The sequence below is a fragment of the Quercus robur genome, chromosome 11, assembly GCF_932294415.1.
Source record: "Quercus robur chromosome 11, dhQueRobu3.1, whole genome shotgun sequence".
Taxonomy (NCBI): Eukaryota; Viridiplantae; Streptophyta; class Magnoliopsida; order Fagales; family Fagaceae; genus Quercus; species Quercus robur.
In genome coordinates, this window is record NC_065544.1 from 23,818,073 (window position 1) to 23,840,044 (window position 21,972).

A 21,972-nucleotide genomic window follows, 5' to 3' on the forward strand; every position below is an offset into this window, starting at 1 on the left:
ACCATGCTTAAGTGCAGCCTTTATGCTATGTGAAATCAGTATTTTAAATCTAAATGTTCTGCATTGTGGTTTATGTACTGTCACTCTTGTGCCCTTGTAGGATTGTTCCTAGATGCATATGCCATGTGTGCTATGCATTGGTTGAGTGTTGAGCATACAAGTGTCTTGCCTTGTGCTTGTTAACTTGTATGTATTTGTGTTCATTCCAAGTGTGAATGAACACTGTGATCACTACTTTGTGGTGTTCACTTGGTTGATCAAGCCATGGTTTGTTCATTAACTCCATCTTATGCTTGATCTCTTTTTGCCTGTTTCATATGCATTAATAATTTTCTGCTTACAATGATCATGGTGTATTGTTGTGTTTCAGGAGTTTATGTTCATATGATTCAAGTGCTTCACAGCTTCTAGAATTAGGTGTGAGTGAGTTTTGATCAACTGTTCCCAACTCACATGTTAAGTCTAGAGTCTGTTTTAGGGTTTTGTCACGGAATAGCCAAAGGGGGAGATTGTAAGGTTGAATTTATTCAACCATCTAATTGGCTTTATTCCGTGCCAAATTTGCTTGTAATTCAGCATTTAGTAACCCTGTATTTAGGTGGGATTGTTGTAAGGGTAGTGAGTGAGAGAAACAATTTTTGAGTGAATTCCAAACCTCCATTGCAGTGTTTCTATAAATCACACTTGCAGTGATATAAGATGAAACGGAATTCAAGATCCATGAAGAAATCATGGAATTGTTCTTTGACCAAGCAATCTTCTCCAGAGGCGTAACAGCCATGGAAGTTGTGATAGATCCATCCACAAAACCTATCTTGCTTTTCGCATCTAATGCCATAAGCATAGCCCTAGCCCAATTAGGGTAATTGTCCTCAGTTAAGAGTTGAGTGACTTGAATCGCACCTAGTGATTCTCCATGGTGCAAGAAGAAAGGGCTTCTCGGATCCTCCATTGGAGAAAGCTCATGATGAGCAGTAGATTGAGAAGCAGAAGATGAAGGGTTTTGATCTTGATTCGCCATTGATGAAAGCACAAAGCTTTGATACCATATAAGAAAACAGAGTATTACAGTGTAATGAAGCTAGAGAGAGAGAGAGAGATGGAGAATCAAGATTTCTATCTTTCATTAATTAACAAAATGAATTACAAAAGGTTTATATAGTAGAATTAGCCAAAAGAAAATAAAATAACTAACTCTAAACTAATTCCAAAATATGCGGATCAACTATCTACCATTGATCATCACGTTACACCACTGATCATCACACTACACGTGTCCATACATACTAACCAACTAATCTAAGACTAAAACTACAGGTCCTATCTAATGCAGTAGCCGTTTAGTGAAATAGCAAATTCATCCACAAATGCTCTGCTTCAATACTCTGCCTCTTTGCCTGATCTGGTGACTCATCTTGAAATGCTTCTAACTTCTTATCATCTAAACTTTGACAAAGACTACAAATATGTAAATGGCTTGGAGGCAAAGCACAAAGTGAACAAGAAGAAACAACAGGAACCTTCACCAGAGGGCTTCTACCTTATAAATGTGGATGGAGCCATCCCTTAGACCAATGGACAATCTAAAGTGGGAATGTTAATTTGAGATTGGAATAGAAGAGTGATAGTTGTTGTGTTTATGCCCCTTTCAAGAAGATTCTCCGTTGAGGAAACTGAGGCAATATTGTAGTTGAACAAGGCTTAGTTTTGGCTAAAGAACTGTACTTGGAGAAAATTATTGTAGAGGGTGACTCCCTCCTAACTATCCAAGTTGTTGAAACAATGGATGTTAGGGAGGTTGTTGGCCACATTATAAATGGTATTGGGCAAGTATGTAGCAGCTTTCAGGAGGCAAAAGTCAGACACATTGATAGGAACAGCAGCAAAATAGCCCATGAACTCGCCCAACATGCCAAAAAAACTAGTGAAAAATCTGTGAATGAGATCCTAGGATTTTTGTTTGACCTTCTTAAATTAGAGGGATCAGTCTAGGCGGGTTTCTTGTTTTTGGTCTATGTTGTTATTGTTCTGCTTGCTGTTGGTGTGTTTTGTTTGCTCTATGTATCTGGTATTTTCTCCTGTTAATGAGAATTCAGTCTCTTTTTTTTTTTTTTTTTTTAAAAAACTGGCCAAGCTCACCGCCACCATCCTAACCTCCCAGCCACCCACCCAAACCATCAAAATTTATAGTGAATATTGCATCAATTGCACACTACCTGCCACCACCAATTAACAATCAAAAAATCCAAGAAACTAACTCAACCAAGGACCTCTGGATTTACATCACGTCTAAGACAAATGGGACATAAAATTTGTATTTTATACATTATACTTTGCAACAGCATTAATTAAACAATAGTAAGATTTATAATATCCCTCATGTCACTTATTTTAAAATCTTCTATTTAGTTTTTATCTAGCTAAAATTCTTGATATTCTAGTGTTTTTTCAACGATGTTAGTAGCATTACAAATTTTATTATGTATGTTTAACAAAATGATGTGTCTTCAATTATAAAAGCAATTTAAACATTCATTTATTATCGAATCAAAATAGCACCAATCACATTCATTTCTACATTAATATATAAGTTTTTTGTAGTAAAACTTTTAGTTTCTTTAACAATTAACAATTTTTTTAATTAAAAAAAAAAATAAACATCTTAACATCAATGTGTTTGTGACAGATTCTAAGAAATGGGAAATACAAGAGTATTCTACATCGAGCAGTGATAAACAAAAAAGCCACAACGATATCTCTAGTCACCACAAATGGACCATCAATTGATACGATTGTAAACCCAGCACCAAAGTTAGTAAACAATGGAAACGATCAACCTGCATACCTTGGGAAAAAAAATAAAAAGAATACCTGAAATGTCTACGAAGCAACACCTTGATGGAAAAGGCAACTTGGATCGCGTACGGGTTTGAATGATGTGAATCAGTGAATGAAATAAGAGGTTGTCTCTACGGGACTTAATGGCCACGCATGACTACATTTCATGTGTGTACTTGACTTCCTGTACTTTGGTTTGTTATGCTTATTGTTTAAACTTAGATGTTTTATTTATAGCCCTTTCGGCACCAAGAACAAATTTTTATTTCCTACGTCCAGCAGGGCAGGTGTCATTAGGCCAAAAAGCAATCAGCGTGTCGTTAGTCCATAATGTCATTGGCAAGATTGTAGAATATGCTTATAAGTTTGTCTAGTGGACTTACTAGAATTTTAATGAATAATCTATTAACTTTAAAGAAGTCAATACCATATGCTGTTTCAGTTTGGTCAATAAAACGAAATGTTTCTATATCAGTTATACTAGATGTTGTCTCTCTCTATATATAATTTACATACTTATTAATCAAAATTTATATTATTTATTAAAAAAAATTTAGATCAGTTTGTTAAAACTTAAGAGTGTTTAAAAGGATATCTAAAGCCTAGATAATAATAATCATAATATTATTAATATACAATTTTTTGGGATAATAATAATAATAATAATAATAATAATAATAATAATAATAATAATAATAATAATAATACATGGAGTTCCAAGTCCAACTACTTAATTCAGAGTCCATTTAGCCCAGCGGAATGATAAATTTTCTCAATTGATTTTCCAATCATAGACTTGATTTTAACAATTCTAGTGGATAGAAAATTTTTCAATTACATCAAAATTATCTTTGGATTGTGGATATTTCCACTTCAGTGAAAAATATCCACAATCATTATCAACAAATGGCCTTTCTGTTCACTTTCTATCCACAATCATTGATCTCCAATTCTCCATTATACCCCTCTCTCTCTCTCTCTCTTTCTCTCTCTGAGAGTCATCCATGGCTGCTATTCCCCAACCCTCTCAGCCATCTCCTACTCAAATTTCCAAGATGACGACATATATTAAGAAAGTAGCTGAATCACCTGGGCTCACCTCTGTTCCTTCCAGTTACGCTTTTACCCCTAGTCCCAATGATCAAGCAGTTTCTGAAGACCCAGAAGACTCAATTCCAATCATTGACTTCTCTCTACTCACTTCTGGTACTCCTGATCAACGGTCCCAACTTATCCAAGAGCTTGGCCAAGCCTGCAAGGACTGGGGCTTCTTCAAGGTAAAACGTACATATATTTACATATATGACATAGTAGTAATCTTCTGCAATATCTTATATGCATGTGTACGCAGTATTGATTTTGATGAGTCTCAGGTGATCAACCATGGTGTTCCGGAGAGCTTAATGGAGGCAATGATAGAAGGCATTAGAGGATTTTTCAATCTGACAGACGAAGAAAAGAGAGAATTCGAAGGGAAAAACCTTTTGGACCCAATCAGGTGCGGAACCAGCTTCAATACATCAATTGAAAAGGTTTTTTGCTGGAGAGATTATCTCAAGGTGGTTGTACATCCTGAGTTTCACTTCCCCAACAAACCTGCAGGATTCAGGTACCCGGTTTACAATAGTTAGAATCATTGTCTAAAATCAAATAAAAAACCCATGTCCCATTGCCGTAAAATGTTTTATGGAAAACTTTTTTAGCATTTTTTCGTGTTTTGATTTTGTAAATATCGGTCAAATTCATAGTTTTAAAAATCGGACTAATCACAGCACCAAAAAAAAGGGTTATTTTGGTTAAACGGGGATCAGACCGATAGGTTTTTTTTTTTTTTTTTTTTTTTTTTTTTTTTTTTTTTTTTTTTTTTTAACATAATAGGAATTCTATTTTAATCTAATTTAGGTATATATATATACGTGTAAAACTTCTTTTGATCCTTACCCTTGTACCTTATAACGATTTATACTTGTGAATTGACTATCACGTCAGTGCAGTGATGGATCGGATAGTTGCATAGGTGGAGTCATAATTATTAATTTTAAGTTATAAAATTATATAATAAATTTAAAACTAAGAATATTTAGTATTAACTACATAAAAATTTTCTTTTAAGAAAAATGTAAGTTTAGTTATCACTTCTTATATTTAGAAAATTAAAAACACAATAAGTATGGCATGTAACATGTTATGTAGCTTTTTCTTCTTTATATCAAAGTTCAAGAAATACAGAGATAAGCCAATGGTTGACCAAAAGAACAAAAACAAAAAACACACAACTAGAAGAACGACACTCATTCATTGCCCAACTTACCCCACTTCCCCCGACCTCAGTTGTTTATCTTCTTGTTATTATCGCCGCCACTTCCCACCGACCCCACTTGTTTATCCAAATGCCTCGTTACTCATCCCCAACTTGTATAAGTTCGAAAACAGCTTATTTTTAGTTTATATTTATATTTATATTTTTTTATAAATATATTTGTACTTATTTTTAAAAAGTAAGAAAAAAAGTTAGATTTTAAAAATCTATGCATAAAAACTATAAAAAAAAATAATTAAAAATTAGTTTATAAGTTAGTTTCAAACACACAAAAAGTTATGCCTTCGTTGTAGGGACAGGCCCATGATTTTAAGCTAGCGGGGACCGGAGCATAAAGAAAAAAAAAAAACTTTAAAAAGGCATTCATATAATATTAAAAAATTATAAACACTTAAAATCGTTGTTCTTAATATATTAAGATGTAACCATTTACTAACAAAAATTAAAAACAAAAACAAAATAATGTCTATTTTAATCCTAAGCTGGCTGGGATTTTTTATTTTTTTTTTGTTGAAGTTAGAGCGTTCACAATGGTGACACTAACAATTTTAGTTTTTAGCATCCTCAAAAAGCTAATTTTTCTATTTTACCATTCCACTTTACAATGCATCTAATATCAAATATTCTATTTTTTTATCACTTTATTTATATATTATAATCAACTCATTAAAATAATAAAGGAAGCGAAAGAATTTGAGTTTTTTAATTGAAGGAATAGATATAATCTTAATAAAATATTGTATTTTATTTTTAACAATTAGCTACAGTCAACTGGTATTTATACTAGTTTATTATAGTTGCAAAAAAAAAAAAAAAAAATAGCTTTAACTTCTCCAATAACACATGATTTTTTGGTTCTTTGGTGGTAAAATAGTTTTTTTTTTTTTTTTTTTTTTGCTAAAATACAATCACCATTGTGAATGTTTTTATTGTTTTTGTTAAATTTTTGGGTTGAATAATTGCTATTTGGGTGAGACTAGTTAGACTTATTGGGGATAAAGGGAGCCCAACTACAAAAATGAAATGTACTATAAATATAAATAAATAAAAAACAATTTGGACCCGGGGGGCCTGGGCCCCCACTTGGGTCCATCCCTACTTGGTTGACATGCTTGTTGCCTACCCTGGTGGTGCCACCATTAAATCCCTCTCCTCAAAAATTTTTTTATTTTATTTTTTTTCTAGCTTTATCTTACACTCCCATCATTCATATTAGTGGCAAATAATTGTCATGGCTACTGCATTTTGGTGTTTTAACCAAACCGCTCCATAACCGGTCGAACATTCTTGATCCACAGTTCCTCTAGTCAAACTATCCGATTCTAGTTGAATTTACTTTTTGTGGCATTTCTAGTTTTTTAAAAGCAATCAGATCGGATTAATTTCTGGCCCAGGAGCTTCTGTTGGACCCATTTGGAACAAAGCTAGTTTGATCTCTTCTGCATTAAACTCACTGGACAAAATATTATGCATATCAAAGGTTACCTTACAAGGGACTACCTTAAGACATTCATCCATCTGATCACACAATCCTACATTGAACAACTCCTCAAAATAATCTAACGCCACCTGGGCTATATCCTCCATATCATCCACCCATTAGTTGTGAATATCCTTGATCCTTTGAATATGGTTTCGCCTCCGCTGTTGAGATGCTTTAGAGTGAAAGAATTTTGTATTCTTATCACCATGCTTTAACCAAGAGATCCTAGAACTTTGAGCCCAATACATCTCTTGCTTGAGTAGCAGTTCATCCAACCGTTTACTTACTCCCAAAAATTTTGCTCTATTTTCAGGTGTAACATCTTCTGCAATCAGCCCTTCAATCCATTTCTATAGGCTTTTAATCTCCTCCACATTCGGATCAGTTTTAGCTAAACCCCAAGCTAATAGTTTGAAAGTTCAAAAACGTGTACAAAACACCTTTGAACGTTTAGACCCCCAAATTACAACTTAACCAATACAAGCAATATGTCAAACAACTAGTGTGCGGAAACTTAACACATGCTATAATACGAAATTGGTTAAAGACTATCTAAGCCATAACAAAATAAAACCACAGCAGATAATAAAAAGGCAAAGATAGAGAGGAAGGAAGATGCAAACACAAAGACAACACGCGATGTGTTATCGAAGAGGAAACCGAAGTCCTCGGCGAGAAACCTCTCCGCCGCCCTCCAAGCGGTAAACAATCCACTAGAAAATACAGTTGGGATACAAGGACAGCGATGGACCCTTCAAGCCTAATCTACCCAGTGCACCTAAGCCCTCCAAGCTTCTTGCTCCAACGAGGTTGCGCCGAACCTTTTTCTTTTCTAGCTTTCCGGATTCCGCTACTAGACCGTAGCATCAACCAATGAAGATTGGTTCCTTCCTAACTGCTTCCCAGAAATCCAAACAACTGTCTCACAGTGATGATGATGGTGAGAACCAGGTTTGGTATAATGCCTCTCAAGGATTTGACAATGGAGAGGAAGAGAGTAGAGAAATTTAAAGAGACTCTAAGGTATAGATTGTGGGTGAAACAATCTTATTTTTCTTTAGAGTTTCTCTCTCAAAATTCTCTCTCGAAGCCCTCTTTCAATCGTGGGTAAAAGGGGTATTTATACTGGAGTGGGAGAGGAATGTGAAACGTCAGGTTTTACAAAACAGGGGTGGCTCGCGGCTTGACTAAGTCGCGAGATCCAGTCGCGAGTTAACCGTATGGCCAGTTGTCCTGTTTTGTCCTATAGTGCTCCAGCTAGCATGACTGTTCATCTTCCAGCATGCTTGGCACGTGTGCTACTTCTGGCGGCTTGCAGTCGCGAGTCACCCGCGAGTCCCAGCCGCGAGTCTCTGTTTTCTTGCACACTCTTGAGCAATCTTCACTCTATCTCACTCACTACCCTTACAACAAACCCACCTAAATACAGGGTTACTAAATGCTGAATTACAAACAAATTTGGCACGGAATAAAGCCAATTAGATGGTTGAATAAATTCAACCTTACAATCTTCCCCTTTGGCTATTCCGTGACAAAACCCTAAAACAGACTCTAGACTTAACATGTGAGTTGGGAACAGTTGAACAAAACTCACTCACACCTAACTCTAGAAGCTGTGAAGCACTTGAATCATATGAACATAATACTCCTGAAACACAACAATACACCATGATCATTGTAAGCAGAAAATTATAAATGCATATGAAACAGGCAATATGTGATCAAGCAAATATGGAGTTAAGAAACAAACCATGACTTGATCAACCAAGTGAACACCACAAGGTAGTGATCACAGTGCTCATTCACACTTGAAATGAACACAAGGACATACAAGTTAACAAGCACAAGGCAAGACACTTGTATGCTCAACACTTAACCAATGCATAACACACAAGGTATATGCATCTAGAAACAATCCTACAAGGGCACAAGAGTGACAGTACATAAACCAAAATGCAGAACATTTAGATTAAAGTACTGATTTCAACACAGCATAAAGGCTGCATTAAGCAAGGTACATACCATAAAGCCTACAAACTATGCATAAAACATTAACCCTAAAAGCTTACAAAATCACAATATATCAACTTAAAGAGAAAATTGAAACTGAAGAAGAATGTAAAGACACTCCCCCTTAGGTAATGACACTCCCCCTTAGGTAATATCCTCCCCCTCTGATCATGCCTATCACTCCCCCTTTTTGTCATGGAATAGGCTAGTCATCCTCTTCCAGCTTTCTCTGAATTTGATCCAATTGAGTTTGAAGAGAAGTAAACTTCATATCCCATCGAGTGCTTTGATGGTGTAGAGAAGCTGTGAGTCCAGACATCTTTGTATTCAACTCGTGGACAGAGGATACAATGCGATCAAGTTTCTCATCTAGGGAGAGAGTGCTAAACTGAGAGTCACTGTGAGATGCAGAAGTTTCTGGTTTGGCTCTCTTTCGACTATGTCCAATGCTTGCATTGAATGTACGCATGTTGATTGGACTTGGTTTGGAGATAGGAGATTCATCAGCCGTTGGATAAATTCCCTTGAGCTTCAAGATCCGTGAAATGAGACTGCAGAAAGGAACGCATATCCGAGACTCAGTTCGAAGAACCGTTTTGCGCAGAAGATGAAAGATATGAGCACAGATGTCTATTTCCACATCAGAGATTAGATCATGAAGAAACAAAGCACGTCCGAGGTTCATATACCCAGTGCTTGATAAAGGGTACAAATTGTGAAACATCACAATTGTAAGCACTCTCAGTTTTGGAGAAAGAGAGGAAACACTGATGGATTTGCCATTGGGTGAGAACTCCAAGTCTTGACCAAGACTTTCTTTGAGAAGCTCCTCATCAGGACAGAGATCATCATAAACCGGTGAATGTCAGAAAATGGGTCTGTTGATGTAAAGAATTTCTGCCAGATATGTAGGAGAGACAGAAAAGCTCTTTTTCCGAACCCAGCACTTAAGTTCATCTCCTTCCACAATTGCGTTAGCATAAAATTCTTTTACCAACTCTTCATATGCGTCATTCGGATCAGAGAGAAGGTAATTCCAATCCTTGTGAGCAAACCATTTCGGAATGTCAGTGTCATGAAGTGAGGACTGATCCAAAGCTCTTTCTAGTAATGGTTTGGCATGTAGAAAGAAATTCTCATAAGACTGATAGGCTGCATATGATCTGAACTTGTTGGGATCGAATCTCTTTGATGAAGAGCGAGTCCCTTTTGGTTGAGGTGGGTAATCATCAACATCAATTACTGGTTCCTTCCCTTTGGAACTACCTCCTTTCACAGCAGCTTTTTTGAATGGTGACATGACCAGTCTGCATTATGAACAAGGGAAATGACAGAACACAATCCAACAGACTATATTAGCAGTGGGTTAGTGGAAATTTAGGGACAATGAAGAAACTCTAATAGCTGGATGAAAATGGTCAGAAAATAGCAATAAGGGACACAAATGGCTCAAATTGAACTACACAGTAGAGGGAGTCCAAATAGAACCACATAATCAGCTGAAAAAGGACCCACATTCTACAACACATCAACAGGATACCACACAGGATCATAGTGAAACACGACATCAATCAGCAGATCAGACAAAAATAGCTAACCCTAGCTAAGCACATGATGAAGAACACAACCACCAAAATAAACTAGCTCAAAAACAGAAACACAAGCTTCCATAAGCTAAGCATGGACAAAGAGTAATAGTTGAGCTAAAAACCCATCACAAAATCATAATCAAATGTGAATAATCCAGAGGGAAAACCATAACAACAAGTAAAATAGAGTTCAAGACAGAAAAACCATACTTGTTAGTCGACGATTTTGAGCTGAAAAGAGGCAAATAATGGAGATTGAAAATGGAGGCACGGTGTGAATGGGTAAGAGCAGATGAGAAAAACAATGAACAGTCATAAAAAGATCGAAGGAAAAAAAAAAAGTTTAAAAACTGCCCCTGTATGTCCAAAACACGCGATTTTCGCGATTGAAACGAGTCGCCAAAAAGTCGCCAGATCAAGCCGCCAAAACACTCAAGGACAAAAATTTGAAAATTTTTTCTAAGTGTTTTTCGCGACTGGAAGGTCTACCCACGAGTGAGTCGCGAGCTGAGCCGCGAAAATCTCTGAGTAAACCACACGACTGGACCTTCCCCTCGCGAACAAGTCGCCAAAAATTACTCGCGAAGACGCGACTGAGGCACGCGACTTGACATACCCGCGACTGAGCCGCCAAAACAGGGCAAAACTGGATTTTTGAAATTTTCAGATTTTTCAAACAAAAGACTTTCCAAAAATACCTAAAACACTCAAAAATCTTTTTGTGCTTGAATTAACAAAGATTGAGCATGTGAAAACACATTTCATCAAGTACAATCACACAAATGAATATGGTATTTATTGAACATAAACTTGTGTGTTGTGTGTGGATATCAACAATGAGATAGTCCTTCGTCTAATGTGAAGCTTCAATGATCAATTCAATCAAGGCATACACAATTAGCACTAGATCATGTGACCCATCTCAATTATAGAAATATGTATATATGACCTCCCACACAACTTGATAACATAACTTGGAGCTTATCATTTGACTCCACTTTCAATCATAACATTTGATCTTTTTGATCTTTTGAGACAATCATCTCTCATTGTGAGAGTGATATATGACATTTCACTTTAAAGAACAGGCTTTTGGCCTTTTTGAATAAACATTCACTTTAATAAAAGGTCGCTTACCCTTTTTCCTAGTCAAATACTAGAATGTGCGACAGGCTTTTGCAGCTCAATATCTCTTTTCATTTGGAGATTTACATTTGGTGAGCTTTTTATAACAAAACAAAAATAAAGAGTGGGAAGATATATAGACACAAGTCTATGCATGTCTCAAGATCAACAAAACCATTCACTAATCATTCATGACAAGTTTGAGGATCTATTTACAACAATCACAAAGATTTCAAGATTTCTCCCACAGAGATATGAGTGCAAAGAAACAAGCAATGCTCGAAAATGCACAATGCCATTAGCACAAAGGTACAAGGCAAAACAAGTTTTGAAACAAAAACTCAACAATGTCAATCAAGCTTTCTGATTTTCTAATTTTTATGTGATTTTTGGATTTTTGACACAAAAGAAGAAAATGATTGAACAAACATAAAAAGAAACAACAGTATTCACAAATGGACAAACAAACAATAAACATGTTGCACAAAGAGCTAATCAAAGAGGTGTGTGTCCCAACACAAACAGACTTATAATATTATAAATATGTGAAGCACACAACACACAAGAGAGTCAAGGAATTGTACCAACACCAATGGTCTTATGGAGTGATTCAAACCGTGGACCATCGAGAGGCTTGGTGAAGATATCCGCCTTTTGATTGTCGGTGTGTATGAACTCAAGACACACAACTCTTTCCTCTACCAAATCCCGAATGAAATGGTAATGTATCTCTATGTGTTTGGATTTTGAATGCTGGACAAGATTCTTGGAAAGATTGATGGCACTGGTGTTGTCACAGAAGACACACATCGTTTCTTGAGGAATTCCATAGTCATAAAGTAATTTCTTCATCCAAAGAAGCTGAGTGCAGCAACTTCCAGAAACGATGTATTCTGCTTCTGCAGTAGATAGAGACACTGAATTCTGCTTCTTGCTCATCCACGAGACAAGATTGTTACCAAGATAAAAACAGCCGCCTGAAGTGCTTTTCCGATCGTCTACACTGCCAGCCCAGTCAGCATCTGAATACCCAGCAAGACAAGCATTTGAGTCTTTTGAATACCACAGACCATAGTTTGCAGTACCATTCACATATCGAATGATTCGCTTAGCAGCAGTCAGATGAGATTCCTTCGGATTAGCTTGGTACCTGGCACAAACGCCCACATTGAAAGCAATGTCCGGTCTACTGGCTGTAAGGTAGAGCAAACTCCCTATGATGCTCCTATACAATGTAGGACTTACTTCAACTCCCGACGAATCCACATTCAGTTTAGTGGAAGAGCTCATGGGAGTGGAGGCATGTTTTTTGGAGTCTAGTCCAAACTTCTTGACAATGTTTCTAGCATACTTCTCTTGAGATACAAATATACCCTCCTTCTGTTGTTTGACTTGAAGACCCAAGAAGAATGTGAGCTCCCCCACCATACTCATCTCAAACTCCTTCTTCATTTTTCTCACAGCAGCCTTGGCCACCCTTGTGTACTCACCCGACTTCTCCAAGAGTGAGTTATAATTCTCTTGAAGATTTGCTGTGCTTTCATCTTCTTCAACATCTGATTCTTCAACAATTCCTAGTGATTCATCATTACTATGTTCTCCAAGGTCTCGTACAAGCAAATTCAACTCATCTGAAGACTCAACATGAGCAATAGTCATAAAAGCCGAATAGTTCCCCTCTCCATCACAGCTCTCTTCAGATTCTGAGTCAGACGAATCCGAGTCACTCAAGGTCGTGGCATACACTTTACCTTTCGATTTCAGATAATTTGGACATTCCTTCTTAAAGTGTCCATGCCCGTTACATTCGAAACAAGTGACACCTTGTGTGGGTTGGGATTCTTTTCCATCTTTCTTTTTGAATTCCCTCTTCTCCCTTCCAGAACTTTGGAATTTTCTTTTATCATCAAATTTGCCATTATTTTTGAATTTCAAGAACTTTCTGAAATTTTTGACAAGGTATGCAACATCTTTGTCAACCACATCTTCTCCCGATGAGTCTTGATCTTCCACCTTCTCATTAATGGTCTTTAGAGCAAGAGATTTACTCTTCCGTTGATTGGGCAGCGACATCTCATAAGTCTGCAGAGAACCAACCAGCTCCTGTACTTTGATGTCATCAAGGTCCTTGCTCTCTTCAATTGCTGTCACTTTAGCACGAAAACTTTCCGGCAATGATCGAAGGATCTTCCTTACAATTTTTGAGTCCTCCGTTTTCTCCCCCAAGTTGAACTTACTGACCACCACCTCATTTAGCTTCCCATAGAAAGAGTCAAAAGACTCATCCTCACTCATTTTGAGCTCCTCAAACCGAGTGGTCAGCATTTGCAACTTGGTGTCTTTCACTTTCTTCGTGCCTTCATAGGTGGTTTCCAAAATCTCCCATGCTTCTTTGGCAACGATAATATGAGAAATTCTTTGAAATTCATCTGGAGATACACCACAGAAAATAGCATTGAGTGCTTTACTGTTAGCATTAGATGTAGCAAGTGCTGCCTTATCCCATGTGGATTTGGCTGCCTCAGGTTTGGTCTAACCAATCTCAACAGCATCCCAAACGAATTCATCAATAGAACACAGAAAAGCTCTCATGCGAACCTTCCAAAAAGCATAATTACTACCATCAAAATATGGAGGTACATTTAGGGATTGAGACCTATCCATCTCAAAAGGGAGTCAAGGATCACACAATGGTAATGAAACCAATAGCAGTGTACCCGCTCTGAAACCAAATGAAAATTCAAAAACGTGTACAAAACACCTTTGAACGTTTAGACCCCCAAATTACAACTTAACCAATACAAGCAATATGTCAAACAACTAGTGTGCGGAAACTTAACACATGCTATAATACGAAATTGGTTAAAGACTATCTAAGCCATAACAAAATAAAACCACAGCAGATAATAAAAAGGCAAAGATAGAGAGGAAGGAAGATGCAAACACAAAGACAACACGCAATGTGTTATCGAAGAGGAAACCGAAGTCCTCGGCGAAAAACCTCTCCGCCGCCCTCCAAGCGGTAAACAATCCACTAGAAAATACAGTTGGGATACAAGGACAGCAATAGACCCTCCAAACCTAATCTACCCAGTGCACCTAAGCCCTCCAAGCTTCTTGCTCCAACGAGGTTGCGCCGAACCTTTTTCTTTTCTAGCTTCCCGGATTCCGCTACTAGACCGTAGCATCAACCAATGAAGATTGGTTCCTTCCTAACTGCTTTCCAGAAATCCAAACAACTGTCTCACAGTGATGATGATGGTGAGAACTAGGTTTGGTATAATGCCTCTCAAGGATTTGACAATGGAGAGGAAGAGAGTAGAGAAATTTGAAGAGACTCTAAGGTATAGATTGTGCGTGAAACAATCTTGTTTTTCTTTAGGGTTTCTATCTCAAAATTCTCTCTGGAAGCCCTCTTTCAATCGTGGGTAAAAGGGGTATTTATACTGAAGTGGGAGAGGAATGTGAAACGTCAGGTTTTACAAAACAGGGGTGGCTCGCGGCTTGACCTCGCGGCTTGATTAAGTCGCGAGATCCAGTCGCGAGTTAACTGTATGGCCAGTTGTCCTGTTTTGTCCTGTAGTGCTCCAGCTAGCATGACTGTTCATCTTCCAGCATGCTTGGCACGTGTGCTGCTTCTGGCGACTTGCAGCCGCGAGTCACCTGCAAGTCCCAGCCGCGAGTCTCTGTTTTCTTGCACACTCTTGAGCAATCTTCACTCTATCTCACTCACTACCCTTACAACAAACCCACCTAAATACAGGGTTACTAAATGCTGAATTACAAGCAAATTTGGCACGGAATAAAGCCAATTAGATGGTTGAATAAATTCAACCTTACATAGTTCATCACCACAACACCTTAGTGTTTCTTTAACAGAGTCCAAACCAGTCTCTTCTACCCCAACCCAATTCCAAGCTTCCTTAATCACATCTTCACAATCCTCCCACAAAAGCCAAGACTCCTCAAATTGGAATTTTCGAACACTCCTACCTCTTTTTTGACCGAAGCTTCTAACTTGAAGAAGAATAGGTAGGTGGTCCGATGCATGGGAAGATAAATGTGTGATTGAACTTAACTGAAGTTTCTACCTCCATCCCTTTGTTGCCACTGCTCTATCAAGTCTGATCTTTGTGTTTACTTCCCCAGGTCGCTTGTTGTTCCATGTGAAAGGGTAACCCTTAAACCCCAATTCTTCCAACTGACATAAATCCAAGGCCTCCCGGAATGCTTCAATTTGTCCATAATTAGGTGGGCGTTTGCTAAGCTTTTCTAAAGAACTAAGAAAAGCATTAAAATCTCCAATACAAAGCCATGGTTCATCAATAAAATCTTTCAAATGAGTCAATAATTTCCATGACTTCTCTTTCTGAGTTGCTTTTGGCAACCTATAAAAACCTATCAAGAACCATTCAAAGCCATCCACTTCCTTTACTTTAGCCAAAACATGATTAGCTGTAAAGTTTATTACCTCCATCTGTACATCATTCTTCCAAATCAATGCCAAACCACCTCCAGAGTCTGGGTGCTTCACAATAATCCGACTAGGAAAAGGTAGATTTTCGTACAACTTCAGGAAACCTTCCTTATTGAATCGGGTTTCCATGAGAAAGCACACCGTGGGAGCTTGTTCCCTCACAATCCTGCAAAGGTCACAACCTATCCAAGGGTTCCCAAGCCCTTGGCAGTTCCAATTTAAGAGCCTTATTGTTCTCAACAGGGGTGATCCAACCCTCCCCCCCCCCCCCCCCCCCCCCCAACGCACGGCCGCTGTATCATAATCATCATTAGTACTATCACTATCAAGCCTTCCTCTTTTTGCAGCATGTTCTTCTTGCATAACATTCATACCCGTGGCCTTGTTTAATTCCACTCCTCTCTTCCCAAGTGTAGGTAAGTATAAGGCCTTAGTAATTCCACTTAAGCCGAAGTCTATATGGTTAAAGCGAGTCCATTTAGCTTGTCTTCAATACACTTGGCCCATTACAATCAGGAGCCCAGTTAGCCTTTAGTCCCGTGTCATCCATACTACCCACTGTAGTTAAGTTTGTATCACCATTATTTTCGCCCACAATATTCGTATCAACTCCACTAGTCACGTTGGCAGTCACTCCTTTATTTCCGAGACCAATCTGCTGAGAATCAAGGATAATTCCATGCAACACAACGTGCCGGGAAACGGATGCAATCCCTTGATTATCGTTCAGCATCAAATCAACAGTTATCCCTAAACTTACGACCTTATCTCCATCTTTATCGCTAGGAAATTCTATAGCCACCTCCTCTGCCGTCAAACACTTCACCACCAATGTATGACGTGTATTCTCTACTATATCATCATCGGACTCAGTCCTTTGGGTTTTCTCACATCTTGGAGGAGATTTAGGGCGACCACCTGACGACTTCAGCCAGTCCCCATACTGGTATTCCACTGTATTTCCAGTCTTCACCATCGTAAAGTGCTACACACAGAGGTGCAAATCGTGTCCCAACAGACCACAGTAATGGTGAAAAATGGGAAGGCGCTCATACTTAAACTTCACCCATGACCGTATTCCATCTGACCCAGCTATAAAACTACCCCTTCGCAATGGCTTTTCAAGTGGTAAAGCCACTCGCACTCTCATATACAAGTTCTGCTCTACTTGTCTACGACTCCTCTCCACTTCCTCCAAAACTCCCAGCCTACTTCCCACCTCCGACACAACCTTAGGGGAGATCATATCAAATGGGGCACCCCAAATTTGAACCCATAAAGATGCATGGGTCCATTTAATATTACTCCCAGTCATCCCTTTCTACCACCATTAAAGCATTAGGAGTTGATTATCAAACGTCCAAGGCCCACCCTTGAGAACTTGATTCATCTCAAACTCCGATTGGAATTTGAACTGAAACAAATTTGACCCCACCTCTATAATCTGCATTTGATCATCCATTCCCCATGCTCATCATAAAACCGTCTTCGCTGCCCTCCTATTAAACGCTTTACACATTAGGAATTTGCCAATGAGATTAAGACTGCAGCTTTCTAAGGCTTCCACACGTCCTTCATCAGAAATTTCTATAACCACTTCTTCATCAGCAGTCAATTTCATATTCTCCAAACCATCAATTACATCCTCAGCCATGACAACAATGATTCAGTTATAACAAAATAAAGCAAAAAGCAAAACCCTCAGGGCCAGCCTAAGGGAGGGAGGGACTTGTTGTTAGGCGAGAGGGAGAGCTCTAGCATGGGAGAGTTTATACTTGTACAAGTTTGAAAACGGCTTATTTTTAGTTTTTCTTTTTTTATTTAAAAAATATATATACTTGTACTTATTTTTAAAAAGTAAGAAAAAAAAAGTTAGATTTTAAAAATCTATGCATAAAAACTGAAAAGAAAAAGAAAAAAAATTAGCTCATAAGTTAGTCTCAAACACATATAGAATTATGCCTTCGTTGCAGGGATAAACCCAGGATTTTAAACTAGTGGGGGCCGAAGTATAAAGAAAGAAAAAAAAACTTTAAATAGGGATTCGCATAGTATTAAAAAATTATAAACACTCAAAATCATTGTTTCTTAATACCTTAAGATGTAATCACTTACTAACAAAGACAAAAACAAAAACAAAATAATGTTTTTTTTAATCCTAGGTTGGCTAGGATTTTTTTTTTTTTGGGTTAAAGTTAGAGCATTCACAGTGGTGATACTAACAATTTTAGCTTTTAACATCTTAAAAAGCTAATTTTTCTATTTTACCATCCCACTTTACAATACATCCGATATCAAATATTCTATTTTTTTTTATCACTTCATTTATATAATATAATCAACTCATTAAAATAATAAAGGAAGCAAGAGAATTTGAGTTTTTTAATTGAAGGAATAGATATAATATTAATAAAATATTGTATTTTATTTTTAACAATTTGCTACTGTCAACTGGTATTTATACCAGTTTATTGTAGTTGCAAAAAAAATTAGTTTTAACTTCTCCAATAACACATTATTTTTTGGTTCTTTGGTGGTAAAATAGTTTTTTTTTTTTTTTTTTTACTAAAATACAATCACCATTGTGAATGTTTTTATTGTTTTTATCAAATTTTTGGGTTGGATGCTATTTGGGTGAGACTAGTTAGGCTTATTGGGGATAAAGGGAGCCCAACTACAAAAATGAAATTTATTACAACTATAAATAAATAAAAAACAATTTGGACCTGGGGGGGCCCGAGCCCCCACCTGGTCCGTCCCTACTTGGTTGACATGCTTGTTGCCTAGCCGGATGGTGCCACCATTAAATCCCTCTCCTCAACTTTTTTTTTCCCAGCTTTATCATACACTCCCATCATTCATATTAGTGGCAAATAATTGTCATGGTTGCTGCATTTTGGTGTTTTAAGCAAACTACTCCATAACCAGTCGAATCGTCTTGATCCACAGTTCCTCCAGTCAAACTATCCAGTTCTAGTTGAATTTACTTTTTGTGGCATTTCTATTTTTTTAAAAGCAATCGGATCATATTAATGTCTGGTTCCCAATTGAAATAGTTGAATCGGCCGGCCTAGTTCAATTTTTAAAACCATGGTCAAACTTGAAATTTTTTCTTTTAATTGTAAAATCCTTTGTAAAATGTTTTTACCTTAAAAAGCTTGGTAAATCATTTCACAAAAACACACAACAGATCTTCCAACCCATTTAGTGTCTAGTTCACCAAAGCTAGACGTAAGGTCAATTTGGTAACTGAGCTAGTGATTTTGTTGGTTTGTACTTGAAAATTTTTACATGTCACAAAACATTTAAAAATATTTTATAGCAAAAAAAATGGAGTGTTATGCTTCACCAATCACAACTTGTTACGTATACTTTTTTTTCATTTATTAACTCACTAAAGTTTAAAAAAAAAAAAAAAAAATTCTAACACATAAAAAAGTTGTAATTGGTGGAGTATAAAATACAAAAAGTCAAACTAGAAATTCCTAATGGTCTAAAACCTATTTTGAAATAGGCATAAATTTCTTATGCTGAGTTGATTGCATTTCCATATCCAATTATCAAAATGGCTAACAAGTTTGTTCGCTGGCTTTGTTGCAATTGTTGCAGTGAGCTTTCATTGGAGTATTGCGAAAGAACCCGAGGAGTGGCAAGGGAATTACTTAAAGCAATATCAGAGAGCTTAGGGTTGGAACCCTTCTACATTGAAAAGGTCATGAATTTAGATAACAGTTATCAAATGTTCAATGCAAACTTTTACCCACCCTGTCCACAGCCAGAACTTGCAATGGGCTTGCCACCACATTCGGACCATGGCCTCTTGTCTCTCGTCACACACAACGGAATTGGTGGCTTCCAACTACAACACAATGGGATGTGGGTCAATGTTAATGCCATTCCCAACTCCTTTCTAGTCAACATTGCCGATCAACTTGAGGTGCACCCTTTTTTCTCAATTACTCATTCTCAATTCCTATCTCAATCTTTTAATGTGCAATTTTACCTATTTTATGATTTCTTTTTTCTATGAAGTTTTTTGTTCTATTGCTAAATGTCCTTTTAAGTCAATGGTTCTTGTATGATTTTGGGGTCACAGGCATTCAAGTTCATGTTTCAAATTTTCTAATTTACAATAAGCTAAGACAAATTTCTATATGCCCTCTTAGGTTAGGTTTAGCGTTATGTTACAATGTTATTGCATTTTGTTGAGATTACATATGTTATTTAGCACTAGAAAGAAATATTAGGTAGAAGCACAAGGTATTTTGGTGATTCTAGTGGTTTTTTTGTTTTTTAGTTGGAGGGGGGTTATTTAGTCATTTTGGAGAATTTAGGAATATTTTGGTCATTTTAGAGTATCTAAGATATTTTGATCATTTTGGAGATTCTATGAATGTTTTGGTCATTTTGAAAATTCAAGGGAATTTTGGTCTTTTTTTAGGTTTTCAGGGCATTTTAGTCAATTTGGGGTTTAGGGGGTTATTTTTCTAATTTTTAACATTCCAGGAGTTTTTTTGGTTATTTTGTTGATTCATGATATTATTGTTATTTAGGATATTATGAGAATATTTTAGTCATTTAAGGATTTGGATGGTTTTTTGGTTAATTTAGAGGTACCATAGGTGTTTTAGTTATGTTGAAGTTTCCAATGGTATTATGGGCATTTCAAAGATATTTTAGTTCAAAGGGTATTTTGGTAAATTTCAAAGTTTTGTGGAGGTATTTTGATCATTTTAAAGGTTTTAGGGGAGTTTTAGTCATTTTGGAGTTTCCATGTGTTATTTTGCTCATTTTGGGCATTTACAGAGTATTTTGGTCATTTTGGAGATTCTATATGTATGTTGCTCTTTTTTAAAGGGTATTTTGGTTATTTTGGAGGCTTTGGGTGTGCACATTGTGAAGTGGATGAAGGGGGAAAACATCACTTTTATTTTTTTTTTTGGCAAAAAATAATTTATGCCCATCATAATTGTATTTTCTTAGTCAATAGAAGATATTTTTAGTTTCTAGGTGAAATTCTTGGTTTCTTATAATTATCGCAATGTCAATTTGTTTCATTTCAGGTTTTGAGTAATGGGAAATACAAGAGTATTCTACATCGAGCAGTAGTAAACAAAAAAGTCACAAGGATATCACTTGTCATGACAAATGGACCATCATTTGATAAGATTGTCAACCCAGCACCAGAGTTAGTAAACAATGGAATCGATCAACCTGCATACCATGGGATAACGTATAAAGAATACTTCCAATGGCAACAAAGCAACAGTCTTGATGGGAAAGGAATCTTGGATCGCATACGCATCTGAATTGTGTGAAGTAAGAGCTTTTGTCTTAGGGACACAACAAATGGCTATAGCCCGTGCACTTAATTGGACAAAGTGTCCATCAAATGCTCCACTCCATTTGATGAGATACGATACAAACATATATGTAGTTAATCTTAAACATGTATCCATATCATATTAGATCTAACTAGGACATTCGAGCACTAAACCTAAGACAAACCCTAGCCACTTAACTTCTTGTATAAGGTTTTATCGTCTATTATTAGTGAGTGTCTTTGTGCATAGCAAACTTATTAGTAATAATTTTCTTTTGGCTTATGGTTTTTTTGCTTCTCCTGCATGTAGTCATTTACAAGCTTCCTTAGTGTGAATAGGGTATCATCACTATATTGTGTCAAGAAATCTACAATATATTCAGGCAGTTTTGTCAACAAATCCTACAATTTTGTACCCAAATTCTACTTCTACTCAACAGTCATTATCTGCCTAGCAAGCTCTGACTTAACACTAACATCATTCTATGCTGGGGTTTTGTTCTTTTTAGTTGGTGGAATTTGAGTAGTAGTTTCACTTTCTATTGATGAGGCAATGATTTCTCATAAGTTCTAACTGTAAACTTCTTCTTAATAGCTATGGGTGCAAGTGCCCCCACCGCAGATGTGGCAGATGTGGTTTCCTTATAATTATGCCTCGGCCTAGGGTGGACCGTATGAAGGGTGAAAATGGAGTCACCGCCTAGATTTAGTCTAGGAATCATATGTATAGCACCTTTATGTGAATGACTAATCTTACTAGAGCATGTGTCTGAAGTTTAAGTATGGGGATAGGAAGGTGTTAGGCAC

The 21,972-nt window shown here is 37.0% G+C and overlaps 1 protein-coding gene across 1 annotated transcript; it reads left to right on the forward strand.

Annotated features, from left to right (window-relative positions):
- The first annotated feature begins 3,779 nt into the window (after positions 1 to 3,779).
- Positions 3,780 to 21,448, forward strand: LOC126707354 (2-oxoglutarate-dependent dioxygenase 19-like). Its single transcript, XM_050406959.1, has 4 exons — positions 3,780 to 4,115; positions 4,212 to 4,447; positions 19,452 to 19,779; positions 20,906 to 21,448. Exons 1-4 carry the CDS (start codon positions 3,843 to 3,845, stop codon positions 21,149 to 21,151), a joined length of 1,083 nt encoding a protein of 360 aa, XP_050262916.1. The 5' UTR covers positions 3,780 to 3,842; the 3' UTR covers positions 21,152 to 21,448.
- Positions 21,449 to 21,972: the final 524 nt, after the last annotated feature.

Excerpts from the sequence above, each read along its gene's own strand:
- LOC126707354 (XM_050406959.1), top strand. The coding sequence starts at position 3,843 with ATGGCTGCTATTCCCCAACCCTCTCAGCCATCTCCTACTCAAATTTCC. Across the intron at positions 4,448-19,451 it reads AACAAACCTGCAGGATTCAG|TGAGCTTTCATTGGAGTATT; the intron begins GTACCCGGTTTA and ends CAATTGTTGCAG. Across the intron at positions 19,780-20,905 it reads ACATTGCCGATCAACTTGAG|GTTTTGAGTAATGGGAAATA; the intron begins GTGCACCCTTTT and ends GTTTCATTTCAG.